This window comes from Mus caroli, chromosome 2 (genome assembly GCF_900094665.2).
Source record: "Mus caroli chromosome 2, CAROLI_EIJ_v1.1, whole genome shotgun sequence".
Lineage (NCBI taxonomy): Eukaryota > Metazoa > Chordata > Mammalia > Rodentia > Muridae > Mus > Mus caroli.
The window spans coordinates 150465814-150480890 of NC_034571.1; the positions used below are offsets into that span (position 1 = coordinate 150465814).

The 15077-nt window shown below is 48.6% G+C and overlaps 1 protein-coding gene across 1 annotated transcript in view; it reads left to right on the plus strand.

Moving 5' to 3' along the window:
• Positions 1–2857: 2857 nt before the first annotated feature.
• Positions 2858–15077, plus strand: part of Arhgap40 (Rho GTPase activating protein 40) — a 39452-nt gene continuing 27232 nt past the window's right edge. Inside the window, exon 1 of the mRNA XM_021156780.2 lies at positions 2858–2994. Within this exon, the coding sequence (XP_021012439.1) occupies positions 2861–2994 (134 nt within the window). The 5' untranslated portion in view covers positions 2858–2860. The remainder of the gene's footprint in view (positions 2995–15077) is intronic.

The following is a 15077-nucleotide window of genomic DNA, read 5'->3' on the forward strand; positions in this document are numbered from 1 at the left end:
CTGCAGGAAACAAGATCAGGGGCCTTGAGCAGGAGCAGGCAGAATCTTTGGGTGACAGAACCTGCTGCCAGTGTGAGGTAAGTGGTCCCCTGTGTGTCAGAGTCACCCCTGGACTTCCCATCATCTGGTGGCTGTGACTCTTTCTTGGCCTGAAGCAATACCATCAAACCTGTCTTCACACAGTATCCCTGAATGTCTGTCTGTATGCTGTCTCCCCCAGACTTACCCTCTGTACCAGGATCTTGCTTATGTTGACCTGGAGTCTGCTCTAATTGGCCCATTTTTGTTTGATTTCCTTTGCCAACACCCTGTGTCCACATACAGCCACATCCTCATATCCTGGGGGTTAGGACTTTAATATCTGCGTGGAGGGGGACACCCATGCAGTGCTCTGGGGGCAGAGCTTGGTTGGCACATTGCAAGTGGCCTATATACTTTCATTTTTTTAAAAAAAAAAGCATCAGATTTTTTTTTAAGAGATGGGTCAGTGGTTAAGAGCACTGGCTACTCTTCCAAAGGTCCTGAGTTCAATTCCCAGCAACCACATGGTAGCTCACAACCATGTGTAACGGGATCCGATGCCCTCTTCTGGCACGCACCATATATTCACACAGAGCATTCATATAGAAATAAAAAAAAAGAAAAAAAAAGTCAGGCCCCTGGAAACAAGGGGTGTTGTGTCTCATGTAGGCCAGGGGCAATTAAAGTGCTTGCTGTGGATTGCTCTGAGTCCGTACCACCAACTCGCAGAACACGCAATGCTTTCATTTAAATGAGAGAACTGTGAACCAGAGCAGTTAAGGCATTTGCCAGAAGTCACAGAGCTTAGTGGGAAAGCTGAGGGTGGCCCTCCAGATGAGGCACCAGCATACTGTACAGAGTGGAGCAGCATTGTCCTAAGGTAGTGCACTGTGTAGTGGGCACAGAGGTATGGAATAGATTCTGAGCCCAGAACAAGGTCTCTGGGGCCTCCTGGTGTGAGGGCCACAGAATGAGTTCGGTAGGAAGAGGCGTGTCCAGATCTCAGGTTGCCTAGGGAGGTGTTGGCAGGCTGCCAGGTGCAGGGCCCACAGGTCTGAGTCACCACTGTGACCTAGCTGGCCCAGCCGATACTCCAGTGGCAGGGCCATGGGGCTGAGGAATGTTGCCAGGGGTGCCCAGGTGGAGCACACTCCCACCTCCAGGCTGAAGACACACAACTGTCCAGGAAGCTGGGAGGGGGCACTTCCTGCCAGAGGCTCAAAGCCTCTTGTGCAGGATCCCGGCTGAGCGCTCGTTCACTCTTGCTTTCTCTTGGCAGCTGTCGTTGTGGTTCTAGGTTAGTCATTTAGTCGGGCCCGAACTTCCTCACTTGGCGTTCACTTCTGCGTCCACTCACTCTTCCCCAGTGGCTTGCTGATTTATAACTTCACCGGGGCCTGCCGTCTCCCATTCTCCCCGCCTCCCCCCAGACATTCTCCCCTTACCTGTCCATCTGTCCACACCCGTCCTCTCACTTAAAGGTCCTCCTAGTTATCCTTCTCACTCAGCCATTTTCTTAAGGTGTATGTGTGTGTGTGTGTGTGTACATATGTACATCATGCATGTGCAGATGCCTAAGCTGGCCAGAAGAGAGCATTGGATTCCCTGGAACTGGAGTTGAAGGTGATAGTGGGCCAATCAGTGTGAGCCTTGGGAACTGCAACTCCAGCCCACAGAAGAACTGATGCTCTCTTAACCAAGGTGTGTCTCTCTGGCCCCTTATTCAGCCATTTTCTCATCCCACCCCTCATTCTTCATCCATCTGTCTGTCCATCCATCCATCCATCCATCCGTCTGTCTGTCCACATGTGTGTCCATCCACCCACTTCCTGCCCACCCACCTATGTGTCCATCCTTCCTTCACTAAGCAACTACTGTGTTTCTCACACAAAGCTCCATTGAACCCTCATCATGTCCCAGCCTCAAACATGTCCACCATGCAGATTCACTTTATACACAGGGAGGAGCCTCGGCAGCAGTGGGACCCCATCTCCTCTCTGTTCCTGGAATGTGGTTCTTTTGTTTCCTTCTGAGGATAGAGTGTTGGGAAGGTGGTCAGCAGATCATCTGCATGGTCTGACTGAGCCAGCAAGGGCTACCTGCAAGTTAGAGCTCCCGTGGTCCCTTTTTTTTCCATGATGTAGGACTACAGCTCCCAGAGGCTTATGGGAAGGGACTAAGCCAAGGTGAAGCCCTGGGTCACCACCAGTCACTAGCTTTATTTGTTCCTTTTGGTTTGGTTTTGAAACTGGGAAGGCTGTGGGAGATGAGAGTGCCCACCCCAATAGCATGTTTTATGTCTGGTGCAAGTGTGTTTGGCTGGTTGATGGGTGTTTTAATCTTTCTTTTTCTTTTAGATTTTAAAAAATATGTGTATGGATATTTTGCCTGCATATCTTTCTGTACCATATGCATATAAAGCCCACATGGGCCAGAAGAGGACATTTGAATCTCCTGGAACTGGAGTTACAGATGGTTATGAGCTGCCGTGCAGGTGCCAGGGGAATTGAAGTTCAGTCCTCTGGAAGAACAGCCAGTGCTCTTAACTGCTGAGCCATCTCTCCAGCCCAGGCTGGTCTTGAACTCACAACCCTTTTTCACTACCTTCTAACTTCTGGATTATAGGCATGCTGCTTTTTTGTGTCATTTCTGTTTTGGCTAAGGGCCAGGAAGTCTGTGCTCACACATACCTGCCTGTAGGCGGTTCTGGCTGACTCAGCCCCACCTCAATATGGGGGTGTCTTGGAAGGGTGTGCCACAGGCCCTGCCACCTTCCTCCGACTCTCACTGTGATTCATTCAGTCCCAGAGGCAGCAATAGGAGCTGTGTGTGCCTGTCCATGACAGAGCCGTCCCTTCTCCCTGCTGCCAAGATGGAAGGGCTGGCCCTGCTGCCCCTGGCCTCACCCTGTCCCCGGATCCCACGAGCCCGCATCTCCAGGAAGCCGGGGCGATGGGCCCACCTGGGCTGCAGGTACTGGTGTCAAGGGTGGTGGAGGGAGGACTGGATCTGCTGTGTGTGAGGAACATGTGCCACTTTAGTCTTCACAACAGTTCTGTGAGGCGAGAGTACCTTGAGGCTGGTCCTGATTCTTAACAATTCTAAGTGATGCTGGGGACTAGCTTGGGCAAATCCATTCTTAGATGGATAATTACGGCGTGACAGCTCCTGCCACACACATTTCGGCTTGAGCCCCTGGAGACTGGATGTGGTCCTTCCCCAGGAAGAGATTCAGGAAGCGGGGTTGGTACTCTCAGATGGGGCGACTGGCAGGGAGCGGTACTCATATGGATAAACCTTTGTGCCACAAAGCACATTCCTTGAGGGCCTGTGGGGGAACTGTGGGGGCTCTGTCCCATCAGAGGGAAATGGGCTCAACAGGTGAAACCTGTTTGTCTATCCACTTTGCCCTGGTCAGTCTGTCAGATGTGTTGGCTTCCTGATACTGCTGTTCGGAGTCATCAAACAACAGTTACTATCTTCGAATCCAGTGTGTTGGGATTCCCCAAACCAAGGACTCTTTCTCCACTACCAGGCTCTCAGGGGACATGGCTTCCTTCCCCAGATGCTAAGGGCCCATATGTTGCTTGGCTCTTAGCCTCCCCATCTGCAATGCCACCACTGAGCACCTCTGACTCTTGGCTATGACCTACTCTTCCATCCCCATTGCCTCTCCTGCCTGCCTTTGCCACTAACAGGGTGACATCAGTGATAGCCTTGGACCCACTCATATGGTCGGGCTCTCCCTCATCTTGAGGACCCAAACAATCACATCCAGAAAACCCAGAACACCCAGAACAGAGTCACAAATTCTGGGGATTAAATGCAGACATCTTTGAGGGGCCTCCATTATTCTATGTATCTTTAAATTCATTCCATCTATACATTCGTCCAATTGTTCTAATCTACAACTACATCACTAGCCATCCATTACCTATCACTCCATCTTATGTATGCAGTCAGTCTGTCTGTCCATCCCTCTATCGACCTATCGATAATCTCTATCAACCTACCTAGCAACCTGTCTACTAAGGTGGCTCTTCTTACTCCCACCCCTGCCTTAATCCCCTAAGCCTACTAATACTAATCCATCTGTGAGAACGTCTGGCCACTGAATGTGCTCAGTGGCTGTGGCTGGATGAACCAATGAATGATCCTTTAAGCGTGTGAAATTTCATAGCTCCCCTTTGTTTACTTACAACAATACGAAGGGAACAAAAGCGGCGTGCTCGCTTTTGGAACAGTGGCTTTCCAAAGGACAGGATTATGTAAGCCTTGTCTTAAGTTTTATTTGTACTGTTTTTCAGACACCTTCCTTCTGCATCGGCCTCGCCGGTGCTAAGGTCACCATGCCAGCATTGTTAGTTTTTTAACTGTTTTAAGACAATCTCAGTGAAGGGGCCGAGAAGATGGCTTAGTGGGTGAAGTGCTTGCTGTGCAAACAGGAGAACCTCTGTTCAGATCCAAAGCATACAGGTAAAAGCCAGGTGCAGTGGTGTGTGCAGGGGCTGTGTGGAGCCAGGTAGATCTCTCCAGCTCGCCAGCCAGCCAGCCACAGAGACACTGAGAACCACAGGTCCAGCAAGAGACACTGTCTCAAGAATTAGAGGCAGAAGCTAATGCAAAGGGCCACTTTTGACCTGCACGGATGAGCACATCCATTTACACCCATGCACACACCACACCATACACACACACACACCCATACACAGACACTCTCACACCCATATACACACACATACACACAATTCATATACCCATACACAGATGCTCACACACCCATACACCCACACACACACACAAACATACACACATACTCACCCATACATACACACATACCCATACATAGACACTCACACACCCATACATACATACACACATATATTCACACAAATAAAACTGAAATTAAATTACCACTGAAAACATGTTCTCCAATGTACAATATACTGAAGAGTTTTGTTCATCAAAATGATATTAACTATAAGGTACTTTACAGTGAACTCCCACCATGAACATTAAACAGCAGATTCTCTGTTGAGAATGGGCATCACCGTTCCCCAGCTGAAAACCAACTTCCCTGGGATGGTGTGGCTGCGTCCCCTCTAGGCTAAGCATTACATACCATCCACAGTCACCATGTTAAGTCTCCCACCATGGAGACTATTCCTTTCACCAGGATAAATGATTCACTGAGTCATTTATTTATCCAGAAAATTCCAGCGAGGCCACAACCTCCAGGTCACGCTCCATTCGGAACAGCTCCCCTCACTTGTGTGTCTGACTGTGGCAGTCCAGGGATGGCCCCTCAGATCTGTTGGGGAAACAGTCATTTAATGACTTAAATCTCACTGCTGGTTTGTGAAGTTCCAGGTGGGCAGGGAGGTGGAAGACCACATGGGGAGTCTGTGAGGAAGACAAAAAGGTTTGCATTAGGGTGTGGCAAAAGTCATCGGTCCGTCTGGTAGGACATCCTAAAGAGTGAACGGGGCCAAGGCGTAGAATCTTAAAAACTATTCAACATTACAGTGTTGGTCTTGGGAGGCACCTTAAAGTCCTATCTGAGCAAGGTGGCTTTGGCAGGATCTCTTTCCACTCCCCCGTAGAAATATATTTTCTGTTAGCTACACAAAATTGCAAGGAAAATTCCATTTCCCACGTGGTAACTAGCAAATATTTACATTACACTTACTTGTGTGTGTGTGTGGGGGGGGGGGTTATCAGAGGACAGTTTGCGTGTGTGGGGGTTATTAGAGGACAGTTTGCATGAGCTGTCTCTTTCCTCCCACCATGGGAGACCTAGAGTTGGAACTCAGGCTGTCAAGTTTGGTGGCAAGTGTCTTTACTGGCTGAGCCGTCTCACTGGTCTCGGCCATGTGGTGACTTGATTCCTGGCAGCCACTCATTATGGTTGGTGAGCAGTAACTGAGCCACGGTGCTGTACTATCTGCTGACTCTTGCCTAGATTTTGAGAGAGGACCATCAACGCTCTGAAACCAGGGAAACACAAGCTGTTTCTGGGGGATAGCACGAGCCAGTGCGTCTGAAGGGCAGGCAGCCAGTGCCCTCAGGTAGAAGGCCCCTGTAGTTTCACAGTGGGGGACAGCATGTGCTGTATATCTGTGGCCGTTGCTTCATTTCCCAAATGCAAGATGCACTTCTGCTGTCCTGGCCATTACATCATCAGTTCATTCAGCTCTCTGTGGACCAGTGAGGTGCTGAGTAATTTTGACCTCTTTGGATACCTGTATTTATTGACATATCGAATGCCATGAGAAAGCAGTGTTTACTGTGAAAAAAAATGTTAGAAACATAATTCATCTGTCTTTCCCACCTCCAGCCCACAAGGACAGTCACCAAGAATGGCTCAGTGCACATTCTATAGGATATTATGCTTTGTAAATATACATATATGTAACATATATGTATATCTATCTAAAATGTCTATGTGATGGTGCATGTTATCACCTTGACAGGATTTTACTAGGAGACACGCCCCATCACAACTATGAGGGATTGTTTAGATTACATTCCTCTGAGGGACCGTCTTGATTAGGGGTGAAGACCTACCCTAAAGGGGAGGCAGGCATTATTCTCTGGACAACATCAAGAAGAAACTGTCTTGGGCACATATGCTTCAACCCCAGCACTCTGGTGCAGAGGCAGGGAGATCTCTGTGAGTTCAAGGCTAGTCTGGTCTCCATAGAGAGTTCCAGGTTAGTCAGTGTTACATAGTGAGACCCTGTCTTAAAATAGATAGATAGATAGATAGATAGATAGATAGATAGATAGATAGATAGATAGATAGATGATAGATAGATAGAAAAATAATAATTAAAAAAAAAGACTCAAGCTGAGCTCAAATATCCATCACTCCATTTCCTGGCCACAAATACAATGTAACCAAGAGTGTGCCTTCTTGATTCCCTACCATCATGGGCTCCCATTCTGAGCTAAAGGAAAGACTTCCATCCTTAAGTCACTTTTGCCAGAAGTTTTGTTTGTTTGTTTGTTTGTTTGGGGTTGTTGTTGTTGTTGTTTTTGGTTTTTTGTTTTTGAGACAGGGTTTCTCTGAGTAGCCCTGGCTGTCCTGGAACTCACTCTGTAGACCAGGCTGGCCTTGAACTCAGAAATCCGCCTGCCTTGCCTCCCAAGTGCTGGGATTAAAGGCATGCGCCACCATGCCTGGCCTCAGAGGTTTTATCATCATGGCAGGAAGCTCTTCGTTACAGAACTAAGACATTTATATGATCCTTTCATGTTCTAACTGCATGTAACCGAAGAACAACCTTTCCCACCTGATGGCAGCCACTGGAGACAGGTTGATGTTGCCTCTCCACGGCTGCCTGGCTGCTCATCTTGTGCCTTGTTTAGTGGCCTTTTCCTGGCTCTTGTGTTTTGGGGTGCTTCTCTCATGCTGCATCTCTGGAGATTTGTCCCTGGGACAAACGCCCTCTGCAGGGATCACTGACCTAGCGACGTAAACTTTGAGAACGTCGAAATATGTCCTCCGGGGGTCTCCAGGCAAGCTGTGTCCCTGGCCATCTCAGAGGTCATGAACTTGATTCCTTATGCTCGTGGCATCCTTGGTTTTAAACTTGAGTTTAAGTTAGGGGCATTTTTGATCTGTTTGTTTGTTTTTCTAAGGCCACACGCTATTTACCACAGCAAATGGGGGCTGAAAGAGAAACTGACGAGTTGGTTCTGTTTTTCCCCCTTTCCCATGGGTCCCGGGAATCAAACTCAGGTCATGAGGCTTGCACAGCAAGCTCCTCTACCCTCTGTACCATCTCCCTGGCCTTGTTTCTTGGTATTCTCTCTCTCTCTTAAAGACAAGATCTTACTATGTAGCTGTGGGTATCCTGGAACTCACTCTGTAGACCTAGTTTTGAACTCAGAGGTCTATCTGCTTGTCTCTGCCTCTAGAATACTTGGATCAAAGGCATGTGCCACAACCTGGCTCATTCTTGATGGTTTTTGTTAATTGAATCCAAGTAAAGTTCTTGTAGTGTGTGTGTGTGTGTGTGTGTGTGTATGTGTGTATGTATGTATGTATGTATGTATGTATGTATGTATTTATTTATTTATTTATTTATTTATTTATGTCTTTTGAGACAGTGTCTCATGCCATCCAGTCTGGCCTAAATTCAGACTGTAGGTGAAGATAACCTTGGATTGTAATCCTCCTGCCTCAGAGCACTGGAATTACAGGTGTGCACAGCAATACACCATTTATGTGGTGTTCAGGATCTGACAGTACCCTCTAGGCAGGCCTTCTACCAACCGAGCTGCATCTCCAGCCCCATCATTTACCTTTCTAAGATCAATGTCCATAGCTTGAGCAGCTTTTCTCATACCCAGCCCCTGGCAGAGTTCCCAAGCTGGAGCCAGGAAGACCCATTTAGTTCCTAGAGCAACTGTCAGATTCTCTCCATCAGTAATAGCTAGGAACCCTGGCTGGCGACACCCAAGTTGCTCATGAGCCAAATCACCCTTAACATCCTCAGCTCATTCTTCAGCTCAGGTCTCTGCCACCAAGGTCAGGGTCAACTGATCTCCAGATACGTCTGCAGACACAAGATCGGAATGAATCACACGTGCACAGTGGAAGTGACAAGGTTCAGCCTGCATCTCAGCGCCTTCAGCACATGCCAGCTGTGGGCCTCTGAGGGATGTGACTCAACCTCAGAACTTTGGCTTCCTGCAGCGTTAGTTTGATTTAGAGTTCTGAATCCACACCCTCCTTACGAAAGCCCCCTTTTCTGCAAGCCTGTCCTTTGGTGCTCAAATCTGTGCCACGCTGAGAGTGGTTGTCACCCACACGAACATCCTCGGGGACCTCCACTGCGGGACACAGCTGGGCAGAAGCACCAAGGCCCAAGCCTAGTGCCCCGGGTGCTGTCCGTCACTGCCATGGGATTTTCATCTTGCCTGCAGTGTGGACCCTGTTTACAAACCCTTCTTCAGGCATCCGTGACTCCACCAACTCCTCAGCAGCCACTTGAGGAGCGTGAGACTGGAATGTTTATGTCATGACTCACACTCGGGGCAGGTATGAGGGCTTCCTTGGCTGCTTGTCATTCTGATGGGTGAAATATTTCACTGGTTTGAAGGTACATTTTCCTGATCATTGTGGGCTCTGCATCCTTTCAAAGAGAGCACCGATGCCTCATGTCCAAAGTAAGTAGAATATGTCACCTTTCCTAGTCTATTGACATTTTATTCTTGATTTCTGGAAACTCTTTCTAAATTAGATAAGGTACTCTCATCTAGCTTTTAATTACATTTACCTGTTTACTGTGTGGGTGTGGTATATGTGTGTGCTCATGTGTATGCCTCTGTGTGTGGTGTGTGCATGTGTATATATGTGCGTGTGTATATCTGTGTATGAGTATGCCTCTTTCTGGGGGGGGTATATGCATGTGTGTGTGTGGTGTATGCGTGTGTGTATGTTTGTGTGTGTGTGTGTGTGTGTGTGTGTGTGTGTGCACATGTGTATGTGTGTAAGGTGTATGCCTGACTGTGCATCTGGGTGTAGAGCTAGAGTTTCACTTGGGCTTTCTTTCTTCTTGTATTGCTCTCTGCCTTATGTTTTCAGCATAGTGCCTTTCACTAGATGGAGCTCACCATTTTAACTGAGCCCATGAGCCTCTGGGATCCTCCCACCCCCCACCCGCCCTCAGTGCCGGGATTATAGACACACAGTACTGCACCTGGTTTTTTGGTAGGCGCTGGTACTCCAAACTCAGGTCCTCAAGTTGCACTTTATCCCTTGAGCCACCTCCCAGCCCTGACAGTCTGTCTCTTAAGCCCTTGAATATCTCAGGGAAATGGTGAAATACAAGACTCCTACAATGAAGGCCTTTGCGGCAAGGTAAGGGTCACAGGCCAGTCTAGGGCAAGCAACCTGTGCCTTTCTCACCTTGATATTGGTTTCTGGCTGCTTTGTAGAGAAGGTGTTTTGGAAACAAGGGTGGCCCCGGTAAGACTTAAGAGCCACCCAAACCATCAGTGTTGGTCATCGACAAGCATGTCACTGTCTGGAGAGAAAAACCTACAAATCATGGAGATTTTTTTTTTTCTTAAACAACAAACAAACAAACAGAAAAAACCCATGTGTGTGTGTGTGTGTGTGTGTGTGTGTGTGTGTGTGTGTGTGGTGTTTGCATGTGTGTGTGTTTCCTGTGTGCACTCGTGTGTCTAGGAGTGATTGCACAGATGTGCTCACGTGTGAGGACCGGAAGTTAACGCCAGGTGTCTTCCTCTCTTGGGTTCTACCACGAGCTAGCCGTCTGGCTGGCTTCTCTGGTCAGCAAGTCCTGGGCTCTGTCTCTCCATGTCCCCTGATCCAATGCTGGGGTTCCAGATGTGTGCACCATGCAGGGCTTTTCCTGGGTTCTGGGAACCCAAGCTCAGGTTCTTATACTTGTGCTGCAAGCACGCTACCCACAGGCCATCTCCAGTTCTTCTCAGAGGTTTTAAAAGTTCTCCCTAACCTCCTTTCCCCAAAGACAGCCATAACTCCCAGGGCCACATGGGTTGGTTGGGCCATTAAGACAATATATCAGGGAAGACTTTGGTGAGATTTGGGGTGCGGGCCTGCTTAATGTGGCTAAGGGTACATCTTTCACCAGGTATTCCCAGAATATTTCAGCATGTAACCAATATGAAATTTTAATGGGTAGTCATTTTACATTTCAATCAGAGCATCTTCCGAATCTGGCACCTAGCTTTCATTTATAATAACATCTACTGTAGTGCTACTTGCTCATCTGGCAGCTTCCGTGTGCACTGAGAGCTCCCAGAGTTACAGTTGGGCAACGGGTTCCTGTACTCTAGGTGTCCTGAACACACTTCCACGCCACGGTAGCTCCCCTTTCCCTTGTGACAAGGTATCCGACAAGAGCAATTTAAGAACAGAAGGGTCTATCTGGCCTACAGTGTGAAAGAATAGAAGACATAGGCAGAGATAGATGAATGCTGTGTGTGTGTATGCATGTGTATACATATGTCTGTGCATTCATGCATGAGTGTGCATGAGTGTGTTGCATGTATGTGTTGCATGTATATGTGTTGCATGTGTGTGTGTGTGTGCATGCATGTGTGTGCATTCGTGCATGTGTGCCAGGGCCTTGTACAGGCTAGGCAAGCATTCTGCTCGAGCTACATCCTCAGCCCAGTGAGCACCATTATAATTCAAAGAATGAGTACACTGGCTGAGTCACCTTTTGTTTTTTTGTTTTTTTTGTTTTTTGTTTTTTTTTGTTGTTGTCTTAAAAGGAAAGCTGCACTGGGCAGTGATGGCACAAGCCTTTAATTCCAGCACTTGGGAAGCAGAGGCAGGTGGATTTCTGAGTTTGAGGCCAGTCTGGTCTACAGAGTGAGTTCCAGGACAGCCAGTGCTACACAGAGAAACCCTGTCTCAGAAAGAAAAAANAAAAAAAAAAAAAAGAGGAAAGCTGCTTACTGCCTTAGAGGGTTTTGAGGAGGCTGGCAGGTGATACTCGAACCTTTGCAGCCTTTATAACCAACCTCTCATTCCCCCCGCCCTCCCCACAATGCACCCGGCCTCACGGACAGCAGTAGAGCATTTCCGATGTGCAGGTTGTGCGTGGTGCAATAAGGTTCAGCTTGTGTACCATGCATTGTGTAATAAGGATGTGCCTCCACAGGTATGCCATTCATACCGTGGTTCTAGGTTGAGTCCTGACAGTGCGCGTCTGTGTACATGCTCATGGAAGGGTATGTACCCAAGGTTCCCTGCCCCAGACATGGGCACATGGCTGTGTCCTGAGATCACTATCGGTGGCTATGTTTCTGCTCTCAGAGGCCTGGTTCTTGCCCTTCTTTAAACTTGAGTCACTCATTAGTGTTGGAAATGGGAACACATGACGTGGACACACTGCTGGTGGCATGTGTGTGGCATCTAGGAATGTATATGAGTGGAATATGCAGGCTCCTGCCCCTCTTGGCAGAGTTGTTTGGTTGCTCAGAAGAATACTGTATCAGTCAGCTACTGCCGCATAACAAAGGATCCTGAACTCAACCACCAGTCGTTTCTAAAATCTACAACTGTTTGTTCTTGTTCAAGTGTCAGCTAATCTAACCTAGGCTCTACTGAGCTTGCCCCAAAGCCAAAGGCTGTGACAGCCTGTTGCACTCTCAGCATGCCCCGCTGGGACCTATCTCAGTCCATCACACCCCAACTTAGCATTGCATAACAGCAATTATGAGACAGGAGGAGGCTCCCAAACAGACCAGTGACCCTGTGCCTGGTGTGACAGGGACAGGGATTTCAGATGATAGAGCCAAAATGGGCACTGCAGGAGGGTGTCAGTCCCTCTCCATTCAGGTGCTGAATCCAGCCAATGAAAGAGAAGCCGCACCTAGCAGGAAAGGTGCACAGGGGACTTGCCTAGTGCTGGAGAATATAGAATCTAAGGGGTCAGAATGCCTGGGCTGCCATGGCTTGGCAGGAAACCTGGGATGAACTACCCTCCTGTTCTGCACTTCTGCTTTCTCATCTGCAAGATGGGATAATAACAACGGAAAGTAGTACAGACTGATTGAATTGACCTGGGTGAATGAGAAGTGTCTCCATTCACAATGCCGTGTGATTGTTCCCTGGGCAACGTTTGATACAATCTGGTTGTCCCAACAGAGGGATGCTCTCAGTGTCCAGTTGGACAGAGGCCAGAGGTGCTGTTAAACAGTCCTCATGCAAGGGTTGGCCCTCATTACAGACAAGCAACTTGCCAGTGCCAGGTCGGGGACCACACTGTGGGTTTCAGAGCAGAGCCTCGCACAGGCAAATGCTAATGTTAATTCACTGGGTGTGGGGGCCTGTGTTAGGGTCAGCTGCCACTATAGCAACACCAGCTACGTTAGTGACAAGACCCTGTTTCTTATGTCAATGTCCTCTAACATTTATGGCAAGGACAATGGCGCTGCTGCTGTGACTGTTCCTGCAGCATCCTGGCTCTCATTCCCGATGTGCCAGGCTGCCACCACCTGCCCTGCTCCAGCCTTGGTGGCTTCTGGCAAGGAGCCTGGCCACACCTCTATCAGGTCCTGCTCACCGGGTTGTGCCACATTCTTGGTCCCTGGGTCATGATGACCTTGGCCTCTGAGGAGTTTCTCCCTCCCTCCCATGGGCTCTTTTTGCGTGTTTCTGAAGCTCTGCCCTGCTCATCAGCGGAGGCCTTTGCCCCTGTCAGCTGGTAAGATTGCAGCACACAATACCTGTATTTTCATGACTGCATTTTACAGTTACAAAAGCCAGGCCAGAGAGTGAAAGACAAAGCCACCATCACATAGAGTAAAGTTGGACCATCACCAAAAACTTCTAGGGCCCCCTGCCCACCCCTGGTCCATTGGAGAAAAAGAAGGGGCCACAGGAAACTCAGAGGAACAGCTTTGCTGTGGGGCAGCCAACACACTCAGATCCCCTCATCAACACCCAGGGTCCCTAAACCATCTAATACAGCTATTAAGAGCCAGGGGATATCTCAGAGGTAATGTACTTGCCACAAAAGGAGACCCTGCGTTCAGTCCCCAGCACCCAGCACCAGTTCAACCTGTATCTGTAATGGACAGACAGAGCCAGGTGGATCCCTGGGGCTCAGTGACCAACCAACCTAGCTGGATCAGTGAGCTTCAGGCTCAGTGGATGACCCTGTTTCAAACAGTAAGGTAGACTCTCAGCATGGTGGTATACACCTTTAATCCAGGACTCAGGAGTCAGAGGCAGGCAGATCTCTGAGTTCGGATGCACAGGGCTACCCTGTCACAAAAAGCCCAAAGAATAATAATAAATAATGATAAGGTGGAAACTGAGCGAGGCAGAACTCCACACCACACATCCACACACGATCATGTACACAGCACATATGTGTGTACATCAAGAGTTTTTGAGCCTGAAACCTGCTATTAGGTTCTGGCTCTGTCCCTTGCTTACTGGATAAGTCTAAGTGGCTCCCCTTCCCTCTCTTGGAAGTATTTGCTTGTCTGTACATTGGGGAAGATTGTGTCCCCTACATGGGACTGATATATCAACTCGAAATTTGGCTGGGTCTGCTGTTGGGTGTGTGCGCATGCGCATGCGCAGTAACGTTTAAACCAGGCATGGGCGCCAGAAGCAGCCATGCTTCGCATGCCTGTGTACTCCGTGCAGCCACAAGGCGCTGGCATCAAACCAAGGCTTGTTGGGAAGCTTCAAGCAAATTCTGTGTTCGGGCTAAACATGCATCTTCTTGCTAAAAGGAGACTCATGGCCACACAGCATAGTGTGACCTCCGAAACCGTAGGTTTCTTCCCATGCTTTCGCTTGCCCTCTCTGACCTCTCCAGAAAATTCACCATGGGATGACTGTTCTGTCTCCGCTTAGCTAGCGAAAGGTGGCACGGAGGCTGGCCCTTGTTTGGACTTAGTCGTTCCACTTTCCCAAGTGTCAGGAAAACACAAGAATGATTGTGTTTTTCAGTGCTACTGGAGGCAGCTAAGAGCAGAGCTGTGTGCCAGCAGGAGATGCAAACAGACTCCCGGGAGGAACTGGCTCTGGCCATCTGGAAAAGCGCAACTAGCCCAGCAGCCAATTTTATCTTTAACTGGCAATTGATCTCCAGTTAGGAAATTTCTGCTGGGAGAAAATGGCCAGCCCTGGACTCTTCCTTCTGGCCCCGAAACACTCACCCTTTGCCACACTTGAGTGCCTTTAGGGGTGGACCGGTTTACAGCTCCAGAGTTCAGTGATGGACGAGGCACAGCAGGAGCCTGGGCTGAGGTACAGGTAGGACAAGCCATGTATAAAAACAAGAGTGTGGAGGTCTTTATGCAAGAATGATTGAAATTCCAAGATGGTGGAGCTGGAGGGGACGCTCCACTGGGGCTCATCCAGCCTGCGCAGGGTCCTGGGTTTGATCCTCAGCACCACAGAAAGCTGGATGACGTAGTGCACACCTGTAACTCCAGAAGTTCAGGGTCATTCTCTACTACAATATGTAGTAAATTTGAAACCAACTTGTGCTACATGAGACAATGGCTAAAATCAAATCAAATCC